The following is a 23519-nucleotide window of genomic DNA, read 5'->3' as shown; positions in this document are numbered from 1 at the left end:
TAGCGTGTTTAGCTACCGTGCTGTAGGTCCCGGGTTAGATTCCCAGAGCAGATGAAAAAAAATATGTATGATTTTACACTCTAATATTTATTTAATATTACCCTGGACTGGTCCCTGAAATTATCACCTTGCCTTCACGTAAGTAAAGACCAAGGATCAACACTGCGTCAATACGATGCAGTGCCCTATGCAGCATTGGGTGCGGATAAGGGTGAGAAGAAGAAGAAACTAACATTTAATTACTACTTATTGAGAAACACTGCTCCGGTCAGTGGTCCCATAACACCTTAAACTAATCTTGAAAAAGGTTCAAATTTAATTTAGGGATTTGCTTAAATAAATACAAGTGGTTTCACAAAGACACAATGTAAAATAGGCAGGTACAAAAATTCTCAAAATATTATTGGTCGTATAAATATCAACGTTTTGTTGTATATTTCGTTAAAAAATTATAAATAAATAAAATAATCGCCTCTAATAGGAGAAAGATTACAAAACGATTTAAGACGTAACTATACCTACATATTAATTACCCTGTACTGGTAACTGAAGCAGAGGGCTGATCACCTTTCCTTCATGTATTAACGGTCAAGATAACACTGCGTTAATATAATGCAGTGCCCTATGCACCATCGGGTGGGGATAAGGGTTTTGAAGTTGATTTTATAAAAATGAATACTATTGTTAAATTTTATTCATGAAACGTCCATCATGCTTATAAAACGGTTAAAAATATGTATTGTATATATATATAATCAATAATAACATTCCCTCTCCAAGCACAAGAGCTCAGTCTCTTTATTAGAGAGAACTGCGTTTTTAATTTTAAGACTGTAAGTAGAAATGTTTATAAAATGAAATAAAACAAAAAAAAACTTTTGTAACCATATTAAATAAAAATAAAATTAAAAATTCTCACCTGTTGTTTATTACCGATATGTATCCAACAAATTCACTTTAAAATGTGTTTTTTCAATCAGATATCATGTCTGTACGAACGAATGAAGCTTCATAACATTGCAAACGTACCGACAATGATGAAAATAATATCCAAAATCACACACGACGTAAAGTTCCATCTTAAAAAGTTTAGCCAACTTTTTTGTCAACTTATCACGAACGAGTATCGTCGAGAATAATCAAATCACAAATTCACTGCAATAATAATTATTGTCGAAGAATGTTGCACAATCACTAGCAAATTTTCAATTTATCATTCAACCATCTACAACAACAATAACGGCATTGACAGTCTTCGGACAATCTCGATTCCTGTTCGAAAAACGCGACCGACCGGGCACATTTGTAAAGTTTACCAATTGTATCACTTCGGACGACAGCTAACTCGCGTTCGTCGACAGTTTATGTCTTCATTTTACTTTTCGATTAACAGAAATATAACTATTTGTTGTAAGTGACGGCGCGGCTCGCTCGCGGTACCGACCGCCGCATTCCTCTGGTAAAATAAAAATGGCGATCGTCGGAGTTGGCCGGTCGTGGTTGTTGGTGAAGAAACAGAGGGAAAGGAGAGGGGCGACAGCGCCATCCAGGTGCGCGCCTTATAACTTGCACACCTGAGATGCTCAAACCGTGAGCGAGTGTTTTTGCCTAGAATTTCCACTCATGAATTACATGAAATTATAGTAACTTTAAACGTAAAGAGTAAATCCACTCACAAGTAGGCATAGGACATGAAACTTATAAAGTTGAAGCCTGAGTAGGTTCATGATAAGCGGTGTTGCATAAGCCGTAGCTAGATTTCAGAGTCACTTGGACGTTAGGTAATTCAAAAAAAAAATGCTCAAACCGTGAGTACATTTTTAAAAATATTCTACCTAACGTCCAAGGCGGCATTTTGGCTGTCCAAACTTAAACACACAGTAAGGGACATTTTTTTTGTATTGCGTTTTTTTTGCATTTTTGGACTAAGTAGATTCTACTTAGTCCAAAAATGCAAAAAAAACGCACTACAAAAAAATGTCCCTTACTGTGTTTTGAGTTTGGATAGCCAATTTGGTCTTCACCGAGTATAAATCCGATCTCCGGACAGCCTTCATACGAACCCTGCGAGTCCTAAACGCACTTTTGAAAGCTGCCTTTTCAGTTGTCAGTTGTCAGTTTCAGTTCAGCTGTCGGGTTGTGGTCCCGTGGCTAGTGTCGCGGACTCTTGAGTCAGAGTTTCAGAGTTCGAACCCACTCTACCACAATTTGATACCTATTTAATAATGAGCCGCTTAGGCTTACAGAAATAGTATGAAATTGAAATATTTGTGTAAATAATAAAAACACAAATATTTTTCTTTTTTTAAATAAAGTTATATACACTCCCAAGTACTAGAAACTCTCGACCCTTTCGATAAGCTGGTTATTCAATATCAAGCGTTGCTGGGTATCTAGGCATGAGCTTTTCACAACTCATCGGTTTTTTCAACAGCCCGGAGCAACCCTGTACTTAGCTTTGAGAAAAAATAAAGAGTGGAATACAGTAAAAATAATATTAAAAAACATAATCAGAACAATGGTAAAAATAAAATAAACAAGACTGAAACACGAATAAGAAAGTGAAAAAGATAAAACATTAAACAAAACTAACACAAGGGCCTTGGGAGAACAAAAGAGGCGTCGGAAGACCCCAAAAGAGTTGCTGTGGGGGGTAGAAACTGGTTGCAAGCAGCAACCGACCGTAGGAATGGAAAGATACGGAAAGGGCTTATACCCAGCAGTGGAGGACAGAAGGCTCATAAAGAAGAAGAACACAAGGATTATTATAGCTTCGTTAAGTTATGGATATGACAAAAAGGTCCGCAGGCGCGCTTGCCTCTTGATCAAAGTTGAGAAGCAGCGGTCAGCAGGTTTTGATCCTCCAGATTTGAATTTGTGTTTTTTGCTGGCCGTTTTTTCCTCTCGTAGGCTGATAGGCGCGCTGTAAATAAGTTTCGAAAAAACGTAGGAATGCAGTAAGTGTTTATCATGGGTGCCTACATACATTCTTATTATATGGGCTATTATTAAAGATGTTTTGCTCGTTTGGAGAGAGTGAATGAATACTTTTTTATCGGTGCCACAAAAAATGGACGTTCGATTAATTTGCCACGGGCGATTGGGAAAATGTATTTAGGCTCGCGGACCTTCGTCAAATTACTTGCCTACTTAGTGATTTAATAAGCCGAATTCCTTTCTGGACGGAAAACGAGTCGTTGTGCGGGTCTTGTATTATTGAAACAATAATTCCACGTTTGGTGGGAACCATATTAATTTATGTATTTTTATATTTATGTATTAGAAAATTCAAACCCTCATCCGCACCCGATGGTGCATAGGGCACCACACCATATAAACGCAGTGTTAAGTGATTTTTTCACTGTAATATTTATTCAACATCACCCTGGATTGGTACTTTAAGCGGGGGCTGATCCTTCATATTTTAAAAATCATGATAACAATGCGGCTATATGCGTTCTTAGTATGAAATTATGCAGCTTATACATAAAAAATATATTTAAATAGTTAGAGTTAATAATGACAAAAGCCAATTAAAGGATTCCATATTTAAGAAGAATTTTTTTTAAAGGAGAAATATTTGTGTTTTTATTATGTACCCCAATATTTCAATTTCATACTATTTCTGTGGGCCTACGTGGCACATTATTAGAAATAGTTATCAAATTGTGGTAGAGTGGGTTTAAACCGAGAAACTCTGACTTAAGAGTCCGCGACGCTAACCACGGGACCACAACCCGACTCTTTATTGTATAGTAAGAAAGATAAGGTATTTTTAAATATAGGAGGGTGATGGGTGTGAGTGTGTGTGAGTGTGTGTGAGTGTATGTGAGTGTGTGTAGAGGGCAGGGGTGGGAGTTAATGGGTGTTTTAAGCTTCAATTTGTACCCTACAAGAGCTTTATTAATGTGTATGCATATAGTTATTTATAAACTTGAATGTGTGAACATAAACGTTATAACAAACGGCAAAAAATGCGTTGATAAAAAAAGTACCTAATCATATTGTAGCCATCATAAAAAATGGCAACACTAAAACATATAAACATTTTATTGAATTCAATTTTAGAATCAAATGTCGCACTAGTTTGACAATTTGTTTATATCATTTTGTGGCAGTCAAAATTTAAGGTTGAATAACAAGATTAAAATCTAAAAAAAACTAATTTATCAAATATCAAAATAATGGCGGTCGCAGCTTTATCCACCCCACAACCACATCTGATACCTGGGTAAGTTTTTATACATTTTATAGACTATTTATTAATTTGTTTAATTTATAAAAAAATAGATTTACTTCATAAGAATCGTAACTATAAATTCAAGAAATGACCTAATTTGACACACATCACACCACTATTTTTAGTTTATTACAAATTGATCATGGGATTTAGGAAATTTGTATTTAAGAATACGTACTGCACTAAACCATTTTTTTATCAAATTTAGTTTTAACATTTATTTTGGAAAAATATATTTCCTTTTAAATCCTGTTTTCACGTTTTGAATATCTTTCACATAAAAATCTTTTCACATCTTTCCACATGGCCTGACCACTTTTAGGTATTTGAAATACTTGTGTAATTGGCTTTATTTTTACTAATGTAACTATTTTTATCATATACTTTTATTAAATGTAAAGCTGTACAATTCCTGAATTAATAAAAAAAAACTTAATCATACCAAGTTTTTCTTGGTCTTCCTCTAGATAAATATTAGAGTGAAAAAACACTTATATTTATTTTGATATGTGAATCGAGCCCAAGACCTACAGCACAGTAATTAAACGTGCTGACCTTAAAACCTTCCTACAAATTTTTATTTTATTTTTTTGTATAAGATTTTATCACGGTTGCTATCTGTTATTGACTTTTGTATTTTTTAAACCACATATAATATAAAATTCCCCTGTGATTAGAATTATTGTATTGCATATTGAAATATCGCTATCCTTTTTTACTCGCAAGTATTGAGTCGTTGAATTTCGTCCCAATTGACATGAAAACCCCACTTTTGACTTATTGCTCACTCCTTTCAACAACGGCATATAGCAGAAATCGTCAATTTTCAGTTGTGCATGTTTCGGAATGCCCAGAAAATTTACTATATCCCAGCAAAAGCGGCATAATTTTAACTTAATATTTACACGCTACAGGGAAGAAAGTATTGTTTTTGTATTTTGAAGTAAAGGTATTTTTAATTAATTTTTTTGATAAACTAAATATTTTTCAAATGGAGAAAAAAACATTAAGGTTTTACGTAAAAATATCTGTTGCACAGTAAAAAGTTCAATAAGTGGCTTGATTTTTATTTTTAATACATTTTATTATATTCTCAAACTTTAAAAACGATATCCTGAAAAATCAAGTTTCTTGATATATGACGTTGTTGAAAGGAGTGAGCGTTATGTTTTTCAACCTCATAAGTGTAATCGCTTTTTGTACAAACATACTTGTGGCATATTTAGCAAATGTGTTTGAAAATTATTTAAAAGAACGGCAGATGTTGTCTTCGAAATAAGTCTCGATTAAATTGAGATTTTTATTAAAAAGTCTGACAATGAACGGGTTCGCTGAAACGGGGCTACGATAATAAGGGGGACCTATTTAGTGCAAGAACGTGTCAAAATAACGGGCTGCTGAATGAAAACCAGCAGCTGTGAAAGCATTACTATTCGAGGGTTGTTCGGATAATAAAAGTAACCTTACAATGTGACGCGTGGATGAATAAAACAATGTTGTTTGTATGTCTGTGCATTTAAATAATATTTATGCAAACGATTTTGGCGCATGGAAAGAATTTGAAATATCACTATTTTTATGTAAAAAAAAACATTATTTACTTAATTAAAATTTACATGTACAAAATTTAAAGAAAAAAAGAGCGATAAAGACGACGAAAAAATAATGTTTATTTCACCAAAGTAATAAAATAATACTCTTTTTTAATTAATTGATTCGGCAGTCACTTTGTGGTAAAATCTATCCATTTCTAATTTAAGTTTTGCTTAAATTAGAAATGGATAGACCACCACAAAAAGGTAAAAAGGAGCTTCTTTGAAACTCGTGGAATTAAGATGGCCATTTAAATTTATCAGTTTTAAAGTTAAAGCTTTTTATTGTTAAATTCTTTATGTATATGTTATGTTTACCCACTTACCAACCATATACTTTTCATTATTCTTATTATGAAGACGCACAGAACCGCAATTTAAACCCATACCAATCGGTTACTGCAAAATCGGTTAGTTTAGCTGTGAACAGAACCTCGTTTCTGAACCATTCGAGGTAAATGTTATCAGGAGCACAGCGGGGGTAAGGTTTAACCTACACAAAATACCAGATTTTGCTCCAATGATATTTTATCCTAGTTATTTACCATTTTCTACATTTCTTTCTATATTTACGTTTTAATTCTTAAACATTTACAATCAAGTTGTAAATTAATTTTTTATTGAATTCAGAAATACATAATAGTTTTTTTTTAATAATAATGGAGTGAAAACGAGAATTTCACAAGTTGGTATTTTTTATATACATATTTACATTTGTGATGGTAGATAGTATATGAGAATTCATTCGCAGTGAAGCGCCCTTGAGGTAGTGAAAATGGCGCTATATAAATAAGCCAAATTTATTGTTATTGATTTCCAACGGTAGTGAAGTTAATTGACAAAATATTTACACACTAAGGAATTTTGCATCCAATGGAAATTTTAATAAAACCAAATTTTTGCCTCTAATATATTTTTTTTTAAAGTAATCACAAATAAAACTAAATAATTTAGAGATGCACTAATTTGTATCCCATCCATCAAACATGGTAAAAACTGAAAACGAATAAGTAGACTGTCAAAAAAAATAGTTCTTCTTATCTTATTTATTGACTTCGCCCATACGATAAGAATATTTATCGAATAAAAATCACACCCAACGTTTCTGAACCAAAGTGATGTAAACTTGAGTTATGGAATACCAGGAGCACAGCACTGGCGAAGTTAAATTTACACAAAATTCCGAGTTAAAGGAATGTAGGGTAATTTTACCTCCAATACAAATTTCAGCAAATAAGTGACGGATATAGTCGTATAAGTATAAAGTCGGATATAGCCTTGGGATCTAAGGGTCCTGGTATCGAAACTTTATTTCTGTTTCATTAGTGCTATTAGCTAATTATCACCATTTCAAAATTAATATACATTTTTTTAATATTCTGATGAATTGGGTCAATAATGATATAAAATTAAATTTTGGTTAATATATATGAAGTCATTTTCGTAAAATGCTCTAATGGCAATAAATTTTGGAAGATAGCTAACTAATTGTAAATTCGAAATTTTACTGATGCTCGAAAGGACTCGAAAGCCCCGAACGCCTGTTACGGCTTTGTAAAAAGACCCAGAATTGTTTATTATAATATTCAAACACCTTATTGGTTAACTTGCTAAAATGGCGATGGAGAATGATATTCATTCATTTGACAAAAATACAAAATGGCGTCAGAAAATGGCCAGCCCTGTAGGATAAGACTGAAAGGCCTCGTAAACCTCGCCTCCGTATTGTAACAAAGATCCAATACTACCAGGATAACAGAATGAATACGCGGTATTTTGTTAGCCAACGTATGTACATTCGTTCCTATAATTTTCACATCGATAATACTGAACTGTGAATTGTATCTGGGATTCAAACCAATCGGAATATTTCTAAGAAAGTAAGTACTTATGTATTTATTTTATTATTTTATTTTTTGTAAGTTCAGTTAAACCAACATCGATCGTACATGAATTTATGCAACCGTTATTCGTATTTCGTGTTATTTATTAATCATAAATCTTAAAAATAAATTTGAAATAAGGTAAATTTAACGTTTTCACGTCATCCCATAAAATAACTATTTATTGCGGTAATACATATTTAATATTTATTTATTTTCTTAAATTGTTATCCAAATATTATATTTTTTATATAACTGTGAAAATTTGTGATTAAAACCACCGAGTAAATAAAGAATCCTTTGCAGTTTTTAGATGTGTGTTCATATTCCTTCTGCTATCCGGGTACCATCGGCCTCTCTTTTACGAACCACCTTGAACTGTATGAATAAATTCTAGCTACTTATTTTCCTTGTGCTCCTGGTAGAATATGCCTTTACGAGTGAATTACGACTTCATATAAAATTTCTTCCTATAAATTGAAAATTATTGATTGCTCTTAACCGTTTGAGGTTATACAAAAATGACGAATTTAAATTTATGGTTTATTTTTTGGCGACTTCATTAAATCTGACAAGAGTTATTTACTACTTTTATATAATTACTTCAAATTTCATAACGAACCTACAGCGGACGTTGTATTGTCACATAACATCGGGTGTCAGTATTAGTAACGGGTTGTGGTCCTGTGGTTAGTATCGCAGACTCTTGAGTCAGAGTTTCTGGATGCGAACCCAATCTACCATAATTTGATACCTATTTTAATAATGAACCGCTTAGGCTCACAGAAATATGTAGTATGAAATTGAAGTATTTTTGTAAATAATAAGAAAACAAATATTTCTCTTCTTAATAATAAAAAAATGTATGTGGACACATAAAAGCTACACGCCGAAACATGTCCGTGATCAAAAATTAACTCCCTCAACGACAAATATTTTGTTGGTGATTTTGCTTTCGTTGCCTGTTGGAACCGTTTATCTTTTTATTTCATGTGCTCCTGGTAACTCGGCCGGTCTGTTTCCGCGGTGGAGGCTATCTTCAGTGTCTCCATTTAAAAATAATTCGAGTATGTAAAAACAAAATAATGAATGAAATAATGTCAAAAATATGTTCAATTTCCCTATATCCGAACTCAATGGTTCATAGGGCATCTTATCAAATCAATTTTATAATAAATAAAGACCAGTTTCCAGACTACAGTTTCTTTCCAGGAATAATATTTGTTTTTTTTTTTTGTTTGGTAATTAACGTACGCAAAACGTCGCTCGAAAGAAGAACATTCTACCAGGAAAGCATGAACGGACGAGGGTAGTCATTTTCTACGTATGTATTTGCAAACAAACGCGCGGCGGCAGCGCAGGGAAGCCAATTCATTCAATTCATTTAAGATGGCGCTAAGAAGCGAACACTCGTATATAAAATGCGAAAATTTACCACTTGGGCGCGAATCTCCAAATGTATTTTGGTGTTGTGCATTTCAATGCAATGTGCTCAGTTGGAAATTTAAAAAAAACTTTTAGTATTTATAATTTGATTAAAAAATAATATTATCTAACTTAGATAAAAATTTAATTCAGAATTACATCCAAAAATGCCGCTCTCCATAAAGGAATTACAAACACACACGCAGATACCGTGTACAGAGAAGTGGCAGGCGAGAAACGTCACACATAGAAATAACGACTGAGAATGTGTGCGAATAGCCGAAACGTAATCTGACTTGGATATTTATTTGTCAGTGAAAAATTATTTATAAATAAATCTGTAAGTAAAAAGGATGTTATTTACAAAGGATTTGCATGAATACTTGACTTAATAGCATGATCCTTTTTCTTTAGGTTCTTTACTGTCAAATATACATGAGAACTATGTACCGGTAGGGCCAAATTTCTTTCACTGCTATTGTAGTTGGTCGTGAAGCGTAGAGACAATGTTACAAGGATATCAGAAGGAACAGAAGGTATTCTAGAACGCGGGGCGAGATTTTAAAGGTTCTTATTTCTTATAAATAATGTTTTGAATTACAAACTTTAAACGACGATGGCAACAGAAATATTCCTTATATATAAAAAAAATAATAAGTACTACATATCATTAATTTTGTTTACATAAAAACAAATCTTAAGAATAACTTGTAATATCTCAATGTAAATCACAAATTTTCGTTTAAAAAAACTTATATTTACTGTATTATAATATTATATTTAAATAGTATATTACATGTAGGTAAGTACCTACCTGTACGTACATTAGATGTATTTTTTTAGTAGTACATAGGTAAACTGAAATTATTTTAAAACTAACATTTCTAGGTAGCCAAATGGATTGCATTTTTTTTAAATTAAAACACCGACAATGGATGGTTTTTTTACACTTGTTTATTTTACCAGATTTCGTAAGACATTTATTTGTATTTTTATTTCGTAAAATCAGTCTACCTGTAATTCTAATATTTGCCTTTTCAATTGTTTAACCTCATTCCCGGTTTTATGATTTTTAATGGTAGCAAATTGAAAGCGTGATTGTGTTAGTTCATTCGTAAAATGTATTAGAATATAAATAAAATGCTGCGTATTTCTTCTGATATCCTGGTACCTTTTGTCACTCGAGGTTAACGTGTTCTCTAGGAATGGCCTCCTAATAACACTTTTATGAAATCGAGTTTTACTCTCGTTCCTTTTTGAGTTCCTGGTAGAAGTACCACATTTAACTAATGCTTGGTATCATCATCGCGTTTTACAAACAAACAAACGTTCGTAACGAACGACGCGACTGCTGCGCTGTTCCGTCCGTAATTTTACTCTTTGCTTTTCATGCGCTCCTGGTAGATTGGACATTTCAGTTTCATTTCAGCGGGCGCGGTTTATGTGTAAAATTAAAAAGAATATTTTTTTAGAACTTTATTTTTTCTTTTCAAATAAATTCTGTAATTCAATAAGTTCTTTCCATAAAAATTTATTCGTCTCTTTGTATAAATCTTAAGAACAATGATTCAATGATCGAGAGATAGATAGATCCGATACAATTACTACAAAGATTTATTTATAAGTATTCAAATTATATAAATGAATATGTATATGTTCGTTTGTTCAAAATCTTCAATCTCCCAAAGTTATTCAACAATCACTTAGAAATTTTGATACAACGTTGCGTAAAACGTATGTATGTGTTTTTATATAAAAGTTTTTTTAAAACCGGCGGCAAGTAAAAAATATGATTTTTCTCCTTCTTCACAATGGCAGAGCCATCTGTTGAAAGTAACAGCAACGCATGCAATACAAAACATTTATCATGGCGGACAGCGTACTTCTTGACAGATGCTAACAAATTTATTTGTTTTCGATTGCATTCTTGTTTCATAGATTTTTCAAAAATGTTTTAATCGTTCACAAGCATTGTAAAATGAAGCATATAAGAAATTAGTATTTTTTCTTCTTCCCTTTCTATTAAATCATACTGAGCCACTGCAACGCTTGCCAATTTTAACTAACAATATGGACTAATACCTAATATATAGTAGGTACATATTTTTTTCATTCAGGTATCGCACCATTGAATTTGGAGATCGACTAGTTTTTTTTTTGTTCTCATTGAGGATATATCTTGTTTGAGTGTAGGAAGATTGACCTTCGTGAGGGAAAAACACATACTATGGACAACTTGTAACGAATTCCGAAGTGATGAGAGAAGATAGAACAAATGCGAAGTGAATGAATAATGCGAATACTCCTAACACAGAATGGTAGACGGTAGGTACCATACCCGAGAGCACGATAACGAATTGACAAAAGAATGTTGCTCTACATTATTTTCTTTCAATGTGAAATACAGTCGAGTGGCATTGAGTAATTTAATGCTATCATTGGCGAGTGGTTAATTTTTCACTGCCGAACTTATGATCAGTGGTCAACAACCTTGTCTGTGCCAAGTGTTTAGATTAACTATTAGAATGCTTAGAATCGATATGTCGACTCTGGTATATTTTAAAAAATGGCAGCCGATGACGCCAATTTATTTTTTGGCGGTCAATATGAGAGGTTATGTCGCAACGTACGCGTTTTAAAATTGCAATTCGCCAATAATATTCACAAATAATCCAAATTTAACTAATTTTTTGTGAAAAATTGAAATACATTCTTGTAAAAACCTATTGTTTTCGCCCTTACTATGTCGGATTTTTCTAATAGTGATGTTCAAAGCGATTTTTTTTAAATGTAAGTATGTTAATTACAAAAATCTGTTTTATTGTAGTAGTTTTATATGTTCTCCGCCGATACCAAAGAGAAAAACTAAAATCGGTCCATATTTGAAAATATTCTATTCATTTTGCACAGACCTAAAAAAGGACCATTTTTTCAAAGAAGTCTTCAGCAATTTTAGCATACATTTTAGCATTTTAAAAAAATCTCAGCACTAAAACGGTTAAGCTAAGATAATTTATTTTATCCTCTAAAATATAAGTGCCAGTTCCACGTCGTTAGTTTAATTGTGAAAACAGACAAGCAGCTTGAAGCAGTCGTGGATGACTGCTTTAAGCCACTGCAGTTGTGGGTAATTTGCAGTTTCAATACAGAATTTTCATTCCACACACACTGGCGCTTTGAATAGTCGTGATCGATCAGTCAGTCAGTCAGTTTGTGGTAAAATCTAACTTACTAACTAACCATCACGCCACTTCTCCGCAGGGGTAGGCAGAGAGAATAGAACGCCACACCACTCTGTCTTTGCAAACATTCTTCGCCTCTTCCACGTTCATGCATCTCCTCATACATACCCGCCGATTGTTACGACTCCTAACCTGACCACTTTCAAGTATTTGGCACACCTGATCGTGCCATGTTTTTCTCGGTCTTCCTCTGCTCCTTTTTCCACTTACATTCACCTCATAAATTTGTTTAACCGTTCTTTCCTCACTCATTCGTTCTGTATGTCCAAACCATCTCAACACACCTTTCTTAATTTTATCGATAATGCTTATCTCAGCTTTGCATTCCTTCCTTATTTCACTATTTGCACATCTATCATACATCGTAAAATCTATCCATTTCTAATTTATGTTTTACTCAGTAAATACCAATATTTCTTAAAATCCATTGTGACACGTATTTCGATGCATTCCGCATCATTTTCAAGCACAAATATTTTTATATTGAAGCTACGGAATGTACAACTCTGGGAGATTGAAAAAATTATCCCTGACTGCTTCAAGCTGTTTCAATTTTCACCTCTATTATGGTAACTTGTCATCTCCTTTGATACTACCGTCTCATCTTCCCCCTTTTGTGTTCTTCTTTCCCCAATATTGCCGGTTAGTCATAATTCTTTCATCATTATCTGTTAATGAACACGTATAGTAAAACCTCCTTTAACGTTGAGATAGATACCGCATTATCAGAGGGAATGTTATATGTAGTTAAATTTTTTTTAAATTGTATTATTACATTTTAATCAGCGGAAAAGACTGAAATGATTCATTTAAAATTGAAATACAATAAAAAATAACCCGCTACAACGTTCCAATTGATAAACGCGGTACCTATATCAACGTTATAGGGGGGTTTACTGTACTATGTACTTAATATTTATGCACTTATATATACTCTCGCTTGTTGCTTATACCTGTTGAAATAGCTCCGCCGATTTCCTAGCTAGGTACCTAGAATCTTATGATCAACAAAGGTTTTCGATCACTGACAATGTTGACTAAACGAGGTCACCAAAATAACCGACACAAGTAGGCTATCCTCTCAAACCTATCATGTTTATTTTACACATTAAATTTGCAATCATCTCATAAACGGTAAGCGCAAAGCGGATCTTTGATTTTTCGCCAATCGTACGATCTCTTATCTCTTCTATAAATTCTCAACACACCTCGAATATAAGCCAAATACTCAATTTAACAGAATAAGTTAATAACGCCAGATGTGGTTATTTATTTTTTGTAAAAAGGTTACGTTTTTTGTGAAAAATAAGAATTTTACTAAAAAGTTTCATACACAAATCATGTTGAACAAAACGTGAAATCGATAAGAACATGAATAACTGGTGTCGGGTTGTGGTCCCGTGGTTAGTGTTGCGGACTCTAGAGTCTGAGTTTCTGGGTTCGAACCCACTCTACCACAATTTGATAGCTATTTCTAATAATGAGCCGCTTAGGCTCACATAAATAGTATGAAATTGTAGTATTTTCGCAAATAGTAAAAAAAATACAGAAAAGATATTTTCAACAAAAGTCTTTTATTTTTATTTATTTGAAATTTATTCAGGGATTTTTTTTTTACTAGCCTCCACTTGTAAACGAGTGATTTTGATTTCAGGGACATTTTATCAATTTTATATTTTGAAACGTATGTTGAAAACTCTAGAAAATAACAAAATGGCTGCTCAGGGATTAAATTGATCATGATTTATTTGAAAGATAAAAGTCTTAGCTGCATACACCACTTTAACAAAGTATTTAGGTGTTGAAAATTTATTTTTTAGGTACACTGGTCACTGTCCTCAGGTGCGATATAGAATAGGGGATACATATGGATCTATGACTCATAAAATTTTGTTGGACCCATCTGTGGTCCATGCCGAAAAGCTGATCCTCTCAGATAGAACAAAGGATGATTTCCAGGTACATAATCGAACTATATTCTAATTTTACTAGTTGGCAAGATGGTCTGGAAAGTCTCAAGATCCTGTAGACTTTTCTGGTAGAATTTTTTAGTACTGGTCTCAGGAGCTTTTTTGCCCTTCACACACCGCACACTGCATTTAAGGACTCAAGTTGCCTTGGCGGTGTCCACTAGTTGAAAAACGAAAAAATCTGACATTTAGTCTCTTTAATTATGAATTTAAAGGGTCCATTATCATTTTACGACATATAATCTAAATATGTTACGTATTTAAATCCTTTTTCATAATAGGCAACAAGAATTTCCTAAGGCAACTCTTGAATATAAAAAAATATATAAAAAAAATTATTTAATCTAGTAGCGTTGATGGCATCTTGAGCTCTCTTTAATCAGTAACATTGATGGCATCTTTGGAAAGAAATTCCAACAAATATAATGATTTCTTCTTTAGATTCATTTCAATTGGTAGCATATACATAATCAATTCGCTATTAGTAGGTACTACTGATCCCAGAAGCTTTGAAATATATTTTTTGTCATCAACGAGTTTCTTATTTATCAAAACCCCATGAAACACAGTATGGGACCTCAAAGAAGTTTGAAATGTACTGATCAATTACTTGTAGTTATGTAGAGTCACAAACTACGGATTCATTTTGAAAATTCCCTGGGTAAGCAAATTACACAGTGAGAAGGGAAACAACTAGAAACGTGTGGAAAAAAACACAACCTTCTTCTGTGTACATTGTAATTGTATTGTATAGTTATGATGATTGTTTACCATACTAATTTTCATCATATTTAAGGTTTTATTTGATCTCCTACTTCCTGGTGAAGCAGTTCCAAAACAATTCGCTAGAAATTGCTACGTTTGCATTTAATGCCTCCATTTATCATAATGTATATTTTAAATCACCACGTATTCTTATGCTACATTCACTTTCATGATTTTCACATTGATACGATTATGCTAATAATGACGAGGAAATGATTTTCGTATTTTATTTTAAAGACTTACAGACCACCAAAAGATGACATGGATATCGTAAATGCGAGACACCGCATAGATTATCCAATTTACAAGCATCCTATGATACCTGGTTATGACGGTAATTGCATATTTACTTTCTTTTCAAATTATTAACTTAAATATCACCATTAACAATAACAGTGTTGCCATGGGCTAACTATGGTCGCTCTGAGAGTCCATGGACCATAATCGTTTTTGAATGAGGCGCCGAAACAAACAGAAAGCGGAGCCCGTAGTTGGTTCGAATTTACCTATAAGTGAACTACAGTACATAAAGTAAGTAATAAAAAAAATCAGTTTATAGCACATCACTGATATTTAGGGAAAGAAATACAGGAGGGACGGTAGGTATTTCTACTTACGGGTAGAAAATGGGAATATTAGTAACGGCTAGGCCATTTAGGGGGGTTTATAACCGTACTTATACAGTCTTGTTTAAAATAGCCATACAATTACTATTAATATGTACGAGCCCTTTTAGGGGTATATATCACTAGAACGAATTAACATTAATTTAAGGGTTCGTTCCTCGACTGAATGGCGAATATGGACAAAGGTTCACAGTTTCGGCGACTGAAGCCATGGCGGAATATGAACGAGAAAATTTGAAACAAAGACTGGCACGTCATCAACTTAAAATGGCCGTCAAGGGAAATGTCGATCCGAGAGATTATACAGATTACTTTGTAAGTTAACCAATTATAATCATTCATAGCAATGTCAATCTGTATTTGAAAAATTAAATATTTAACATTTTTGTTTAAATCAGGTTGCTAAGGCACAGTTCCGACTCCCATTATATAAAGTCAGACCAGAATGTGTTGGTATCCTGAAGGAAATGCCAATAGATGAGCCGTATCCAACACCAGCCCGACAGACACTTTCTCCACATTACAAATCTGGGGATGTTTCTCAAATGGAAAGAGATGGTAAGAAAGCTACAAATAATGTTATTTATAATTAAGTTTAAATTATACTTTATGAAAATTATTTATTGCCTGTTATATTTTTAGAGTTCAGTGGGTGTCTGCATGATTACCGACAATCAGGAAAACCCAGTGAAAGAACATCAAAAATTGCTGAAATTGCTGATAATTACAAACACAGAAATACACCAGAGTGGGCACCAATCGATCTTATTCGGTAAATGATGAACAATGATTTATGTACAGTTAACTCCCCTGTACCGCGTTATCGAAGGGGACGTTAAAGGGGAGATAATGTTTTTAAATTGTTATTCATTACAGTCATTTCCGCTAGTTCAAATGTAAAAATAAAATTTAAAACAAATTTTAAAATTTCCTACGATAAAGAGGTACCTATGTCAATGTTTTAGGGGGGTTTACTGTATTCAAATGCACTTACGTAGTTTTATGCGCAACGATACAAAGTAGGTACTATATTTATTATTATTTGTGCGTTAAACACTTTTTTAAACATGGCGATACATCTTCTCACGTTTTATTTTGAAGTTTCGTCATCTGTCAAATTAAAGCGTACGTCATTTATTTCAAAATAAGCGTTTCGTTTATAAACTGTGAAAAATGACGAAAAAGAAGCCGATGGCGCATTTAAACCGCCAGGAAAAGATGGTCTTGACGATTGGCGAAATCATTCAAGAACTGCTGGCGGCTCACCACCAGGGCAAAGACGTTAACCTCAATCGCATGAAATCTCGAATCTCTTCAAAGTACGGCTTGGACAGCTCCCCGCGTTTGGTCGACATAATTTCCGCCGTTCCCGCGGACGCCAAGAAGATTCTCTTGCCGAAGTTGCGCGCGAAGCCGATACGGACGGCGTCGGGTATCGCCGTGGTCGCCGTGATGTGCAAACCCCACCGCTGCCCGCACATCAACATGACCGGGAACATTTGCGTGTACTGTCCCGGCGGACCGGATTCGGATTTCGAATATTCCACGCAGAGCTACACGGGGTACGAACCTACTTCCATGCGAGCTATCCGGGCCAGGTATAATCCGTACTTGCAAACCAGGCATCGCGTCGAGCAGTTGATGCAGCTGGGGCACAGTGTTGACAAAGTGGAATTCATAGTGATGGGGGGCACTTTTATGTGTTTGCCAGAAGACTACAGAGACTATTTCATAAGGTAAGAGCAGTATTTTGTCTAAACAATGTTTGAAATATCGTAGTCGTACAGGAGAAAGTGACCAACTAACAAAACGTTAAATGTTCAGGGGGGCCATTTAAGTCACATTTGCTTGGCAAGAAAATAAACATCAATGCAGTTAGTCATTTTTGACTAGTCAAGATATTATACTTCCAAGTTTAAAATCCTTTGGGATTTTTTCAGGGCAATATTAAGCTAGTAAGATATCAAATAGTCAATGATCACGTTTTTGTAAAAAAAAATATCACTTTCTCCTGTATGACTACGATATGTATTATGCACAAAAATTTATTTGTATAATTTTTATCAATTCCCGGTAAAAAAATTCAAAGTGCAACATTGTAAAAGTCGTATTCGATTATTATTTTTTATTGAATATTGTTACGAGAGTTTTTTTTTATAATTTAATTAATTTTCTAGACATTTCTACTTTACAATCTTAAAATTAATTACGCTATTCTCTCCAATAAAGCGACTAAGCTCTTGTGCTTGGAGAGAGACTTAATTTTATTATTTATTGTTTGTGTTTGTGGGTGATAATTTTTTTTATTATAGTATAAACAAATTTTGTATTTCGTTGCCAACAATACTGCAAGAACACATCTCATATTTCATGGTAAGGCAACTCTTCTGTTTTCGTTATTAATTTAACAAAAAAAATAAATTTAGTGTGGAATGCATGAACATGAAGATTTCAGTTTGAAAAAATTGTGTCAAATTATCGCAAAATGGGTTGTTATTACTAGCGAAAAAGACTTACACACACTTCACAGTAGATGTTTGCCATTTTATTGATAATTGGCAAAGCAATGCAGGCAACAATATAGCGTAATTTTAATATGAATAAAATATATCTGCCACAATTTAACAACACTGCGTTTATATTATGCAGTGCCCTATGCACCATCGTGTGCGGATAAGGGTTAGAAGAAAAAGAAGAAAATTTAACATGACACGTGTAAAATAGTGGTTTTACCCTTAGAATTTATTTAGAATAACAGTAAGGAATCAATTTATCCACTAAAATAATAAAATTAATTAACTAAAATTTTATTATATGTACGCTTCCAATTTCCAAGCTGTTTTAAGCCTTTGAACACATTTATTGTAAGCCACTCTATCACGCAGCATTCATAATCATTTGAATTTCAATACATTATTAACTGGTGTTTAAATTGCTTCCATTAGTTTTTAAATGTTTGAATTATTAAATGTTGTTTTTAGAAATCTACACGACGCTCTCTCGGGGCACACATCATCCAGTGTTGCGGAAGCTGTAAAATATTCGGAAAAGGCGAGAGTCAAGTGTATCGGAATCACAATAGAAACACGGCCCGACTACTGTCTCAAAAGACATCTCTCAGACATGCTCAATTACGGATGCACAAGGTACCATTCAAAATACTCTCTCATTTACTCTTACCACTCTGTAGGCCAGACATTCTGGCCCGTATGATTCTAGTCGGCAGCTCCGTGGGCCACAATGTCTGGCCCGGCGCAGGTGTAACTTTAATCAATGATTTCTCTATCACCCAAGTATATTCTGCCAAAAAATACTACAGATAAATACAGTTTAATCTTAATTAACATGGTCATACGAATTGCCAGACAGAGTGTCCCAAAATTAGGGAACCAAAATATTTATTTTAAAGGTAGAAAAACGTTGCACTTTTTTGATCAGAGTAGCTGATCAGTTATGAGAAAAAATGGTCAGAGTGGAAAGGGTTAAACATCATCTGACTTATCTACCATAACAATAGATCTATTTATTGATTTGGCGTTTAATTTGTAGAACTCCATTTTAATTTATGTATTAATTTTAAAAAAAAAAACAATAGATCTATACAGACCACACAAATGTAAGGAGCATTATAGCACTGATGCCCAACTAGAATGGGAATGACTTATCTACTCAACCCATCCGCATATCAGTTTTTTTCAAAATACGTATACAAATACACTAATTGAATGTATCCCCGCAAGTAAAAAAGTTGCCCCGCCCGGAGGGGAAGTGATATGGTTTGTCAAACAACGAGGCGCTAATATTTTGCACCTGATAAAACAAGAACAAACATAGAAATAATCTTTATGCAGAAAAAGGTACCACGCACTAAACAGATTGATTTTTGTGGTACAAATCAGTCTGACCAATCATAACGCTTGTGTGTGACTCACGCTTTGAAGCGTCAAAGGCGTTCAAATTCAATATCTCATAAAATTATAACTTTCACTGTTACTAATAAATATGGTACATATAACCATTATGCACGTATTTTATGTGTGTCTAAAGCAGAAATGTGATAATTAACAATAAAACTTGAAAAAATAACTCATTAAAACATTATACCTGGGATGTAAAGTTTTGATTTCTAACTAATTTTAGTCAATATTTCAATCAAAAGGATAATTCTATCCTTACAGGGACGACACCTTTGGTCAAGTGTCGTCAATGAATTTGTAAAAAAAATTAAAAGAAATAATGCATTACAAAAAGTTTTCTTTACTGATTTGTTGATATCACACTTAGTATCTTTACAATATGAACCACCACGGACGGAGGCGTGGTTTAAACCGCGACTGATGTGCAAATGTAAATTTTTTTTAGTTGCCAAGATTTGGCGGCTGATATGTCGATGGGTTAATTATTCACTCTTTCTTATGTATTTCATGTTACCATTTGTGAATTGCAGATTGGAAATTGGAGTACAGTCAGTGTATGAAGATGTAGCACGAGACACCAACAGAGGTCACACAGTTAGAGCTGTCTCAGAGAGCTTCCATATGGCCAAAGATGCTGGATTCAAAGTAAGTTGTGTTAACATTTTATTATTTACATACTTAAAATACACATTTTGCATGGTTTTTGCATCTCTTAACCCTCCCTTCCCGGTGTTGTGTACCTTGTACACATTGCTTCTAATAACCATAATGTCTCTATAAATATAATAAACACAAGGCTAAGATTTTAGGTAATCCTCCATAACATATTTACGTGTTCATTTAAAAAATAATATTAATAATAATTAGAATTTATCGGGTACATCAGAGGTATTTTGTGAATATCGGAAACAAATTCGCGTATAAACACCGCGTGAAGAGTGTACGGTAACCGCGACACTATATTCGCATCTCACTCTTGCATACTTGCACTGTGCGAGCGTTAGGAGCTCAAAGCTCAATGTTCTCTGGCTTAGCGGCAGTACGGCTGTCCAAACTCAAAACACAGTAACGGACATTTTTTTGTAGTGCGCTTTTTTGCATTTTTGGACTAAGTAGAATCTACTTAGTCCAAAAATGCAAAAAAAAACCTATTACAAAAAAAACGTCCCTAACTGTGTTTTAAGTTTGGACAGCTGAGTAGCTTTTGGGCTTCCGACAAGAGTGGACCTATGCTTGTTCCGTGAGCGTTGCTAGATGGTTTTTTAATATTTTCAACTTATTATTATAATTTTTGACTTAATTTATAATTAATCGAGGGGATTAGCCGCGAATGTCCGTATTTTTCCCATTTAAAATCGCAAATTTTGATTGTATAGTGACTACCCAACACCGGGACGCGCGTTTTATTTTAGCACCGGAAGGGGAAGGGTAAACATCATTTCATAGGTCCTGTAAATACTCTGACTTCCATATTCTTCTTCATCTATGTTGAAATGTCAAAAAATTAAAAAACAAAACATCTACGTATTGTTTATCCCAGGTGGTATCCCATATGTTGAGATGTCAAAAAATGCAAAAATAAAACATCTACGTATTGTTTACCCCAGGTTGTAGTTCACATGATGCCCGACCTGCCCAACGTAGATCTAGAGAGGGACATTGAGCAGTTCATCGAGTTCTTCGAGAACCCTGCCTTCAGGGCCGACGGGCTGAAGATATATCCCACGCTAGTAATAAGGGGCACCGGCCTGTACGAGCTGTGGAAGACGGGCAAGTACAAGAGCTATCCCCCTTCTACTCTGGTCGACCTTGTCGCCAGGATATTGGCCCTCGTGCCGCCGTGGACCAGGGTTTACAGGTTTGTGGATTTCATGCGCTATTTGACGAACAATAATTATTGAGTGTTTTTTCAAAGGTAAATGTAGTACTTTTCATTCAAACCCTTAGCCGCACCCCAATGGTGCATAGGGCACTGCATCATATAAACGCAGTGTTATCTTGTTAGTTAACACATGAAGGAAAGGTGATCAGCCCTCCGCTTCCAGTACCAGTCCAAGGTAATATTGAATAAATATAAGAGTGAAAAAATCACTTATTATATAATAGTGTAATGGTCATCACGCTCAACCACTGTACTGGAGGTCCCGGGTGATTTATCACTCAAATATTTATTTGATATTACCCTCAAGCTGATCACCCTTCATTCATGTGTTAACGATCAAGATAATACTGCGTTTATATGATGCAGTGCCCTATGCACCAGCGGATAAAGGTTTGGAGGAAGAAGGAAAGAATGTAATAATTCGAAAATTCAAAACCAATTACCACAATAGATTTAAAATAATTAAATATATTCTGTTTTATGTATTTTAGAGTTCAAAGAGATATACCTATGCCGCTGGTAAGTTCCGGGGTGGAGCACGGCAACCTGCGTGAGCTGGCGCTCGCTCGCATGAAGGACTTCGGCACCGACTGCAGAGACGTGCGAACGCGTGAGGTCGGCATCCAGGAGATACACAACAAAGTCAGACCGTACGAGGTCAGTCAGCTATTCCGTTCATCATTATATTTTACACATTGATATTATATTTTATCATCCAAGTGGTTGGTAGATGAAAAAATAGAGGAAACATTATTAGGAACTTAAATCAATGACGGATGTTGAGTTTGCTTGATTTAAATATTTTTTGGCCATGTAAATCAATCATTAGAATTGTCGTTTTAGAACAGCCACCAACCGAATCTCGATCAGTATATAGGAGACCTGATGACAAGTGTTGTTTATTTCTATGTTTATACTCTAAACAAAATTGGAGTTGAGATATAAGGTTTTGAAGTTATACAAGTGTTTATTTCTATGTTTATCCTCCAATTTTAAATCTATTATCATGACATTGACATTGTGTCGGGCGGTTTTTTCATCAACCCCGACCCTAATTAGTATACTAATTAGAGTCTTATACTAATCACAAGTAACTGCAAACCCGATTCCGATCTGTATAATGTTTTTTGGTGTCTCTCGCACTCTTCCAAATGTAAGCAAATAGAAGGCTTATAAGCGTCTCTCGCTCTCTACCAACAATATGTAAAAGACTATGTATGCGTTTCCCACAAACAATGTGTTAAAATATGTAAAGACATACATTGATTGGTTTATTATGTTGAGCTCCATTCTTACGAAGGAGCAATGGTTGCTGAGACATAAGGCCCTTAAAATTTTGTCCTTTGATTACCAGACTAATTTATGAATAGCATGTTAAGTTTTATTAAAGCTGGACAAATTATGAGGCTTATGTTTATTTTGTTACAATTAGTTTCTGAAGCTATAGATATAAATATAAACGTAGATGGAAGCATCTGCAGTTTATATTTATACCTGTAGATGAAAACATTGTAAAATGACGGGACTCCATTTGTATCTTCTGCAGGTGGAATTGATAAGACGAGACTATGTTGCTAACGGGGGTTGGGAGACCTTCCTGGCGTACGAAGACCCCGAGCAGGACATTCTTGTGGGCCTCCTGCGGCTCAGGAAGTGCTCTGAGGAAACTTATAGACCCGAGCTGAAGCCTGGACCCAACTCGGAATTCAAACAGTGCAGCATCGTTAGAGAACTTCATGTTTATGGAAGTGTTGTCCCAGTGAGTGTCTTACTTTATTTAAACTTCATAGAAAAGTAGGTGGTTTAATCATTAGAGTGCTGAAAATTGATATGTATATCGACTGGTATACTTTGCCAAAAGCACTGCCGTAGATTTATCAACGATGACGCCAGTGTATTTAAGCGGTCTAGTTGGGAGATTTTGTCGCGATATACGTGGTTTTAAAATACCAATTTGTCAATAATATTCACAATTCA

At 34.2% G+C, this 23519-nt stretch overlaps 3 protein-coding genes across 3 annotated transcripts in view; 2 read left to right on the top strand and 1 right to left on the bottom strand.

Moving 5' to 3' along the window:
- The window catches only part of LOC148309109 (uncharacterized), a 115282-nt gene extending 113774 nt beyond the window's left edge, over positions 1–1508 (bottom strand). The window contains exon 1 of the mRNA XM_088260654.1: positions 920–1508. The gene's annotated coding sequence lies outside the window, so the exon portion shown is untranslated. The remainder of the gene's footprint in view (positions 1–919) is intronic.
- A 2577-nt stretch (positions 1509–4085) lies between these two features.
- Positions 4086–23519, top strand: part of LOC148309107 (CIMIP2 protein CG18335-like) — a 22872-nt gene continuing 3438 nt past the window's right edge. Inside the window, exons 1-6 of the mRNA XM_088260641.1 lie at positions 4086–4231; positions 14203–14341; positions 15355–15451; positions 15892–16058; positions 16142–16301; positions 16386–16515. Coding sequence (XP_088116767.1) covers positions 4185–4231; positions 14203–14341; positions 15355–15451; positions 15892–16058; positions 16142–16301; positions 16386–16515 — 740 coding nt within the window. The 5' untranslated portion in view covers positions 4086–4184. The remainder of the gene's footprint in view (positions 4232–14202; positions 14342–15354; positions 15452–15891; positions 16059–16141; positions 16302–16385; positions 16516–23519) is intronic.
- Elp3 (elongator complex protein 3) overlaps positions 16841–23519 on the top strand; it is a 7478-nt gene continuing 799 nt past the window's right edge. The window contains exons 1-6 of the mRNA XM_088260639.1: positions 16841–17479; positions 18725–18889; positions 20191–20305; positions 21268–21518; positions 22034–22199; positions 23089–23301. Of these exons, the coding sequence (XP_088116765.1) occupies positions 16917–17479; positions 18725–18889; positions 20191–20305; positions 21268–21518; positions 22034–22199; positions 23089–23301 (1473 nt within the window). The 5' untranslated portion in view covers positions 16841–16916. The remainder of the gene's footprint in view (positions 17480–18724; positions 18890–20190; positions 20306–21267; positions 21519–22033; positions 22200–23088; positions 23302–23519) is intronic.

The sequence above is a fragment of the Brachycentrus maculatus genome, unplaced genomic scaffold (genome assembly GCF_059751285.1).
Source record: "Brachycentrus maculatus isolate JH-2025_06_01 unplaced genomic scaffold, ASM5975128v1 h1tg000139l, whole genome shotgun sequence".
Classification (NCBI taxonomy): Eukaryota; Metazoa; Arthropoda; class Insecta; order Trichoptera; family Brachycentridae; genus Brachycentrus; species Brachycentrus maculatus.
This window is presented reverse-complemented; position numbering and strand designations above follow the sequence as displayed.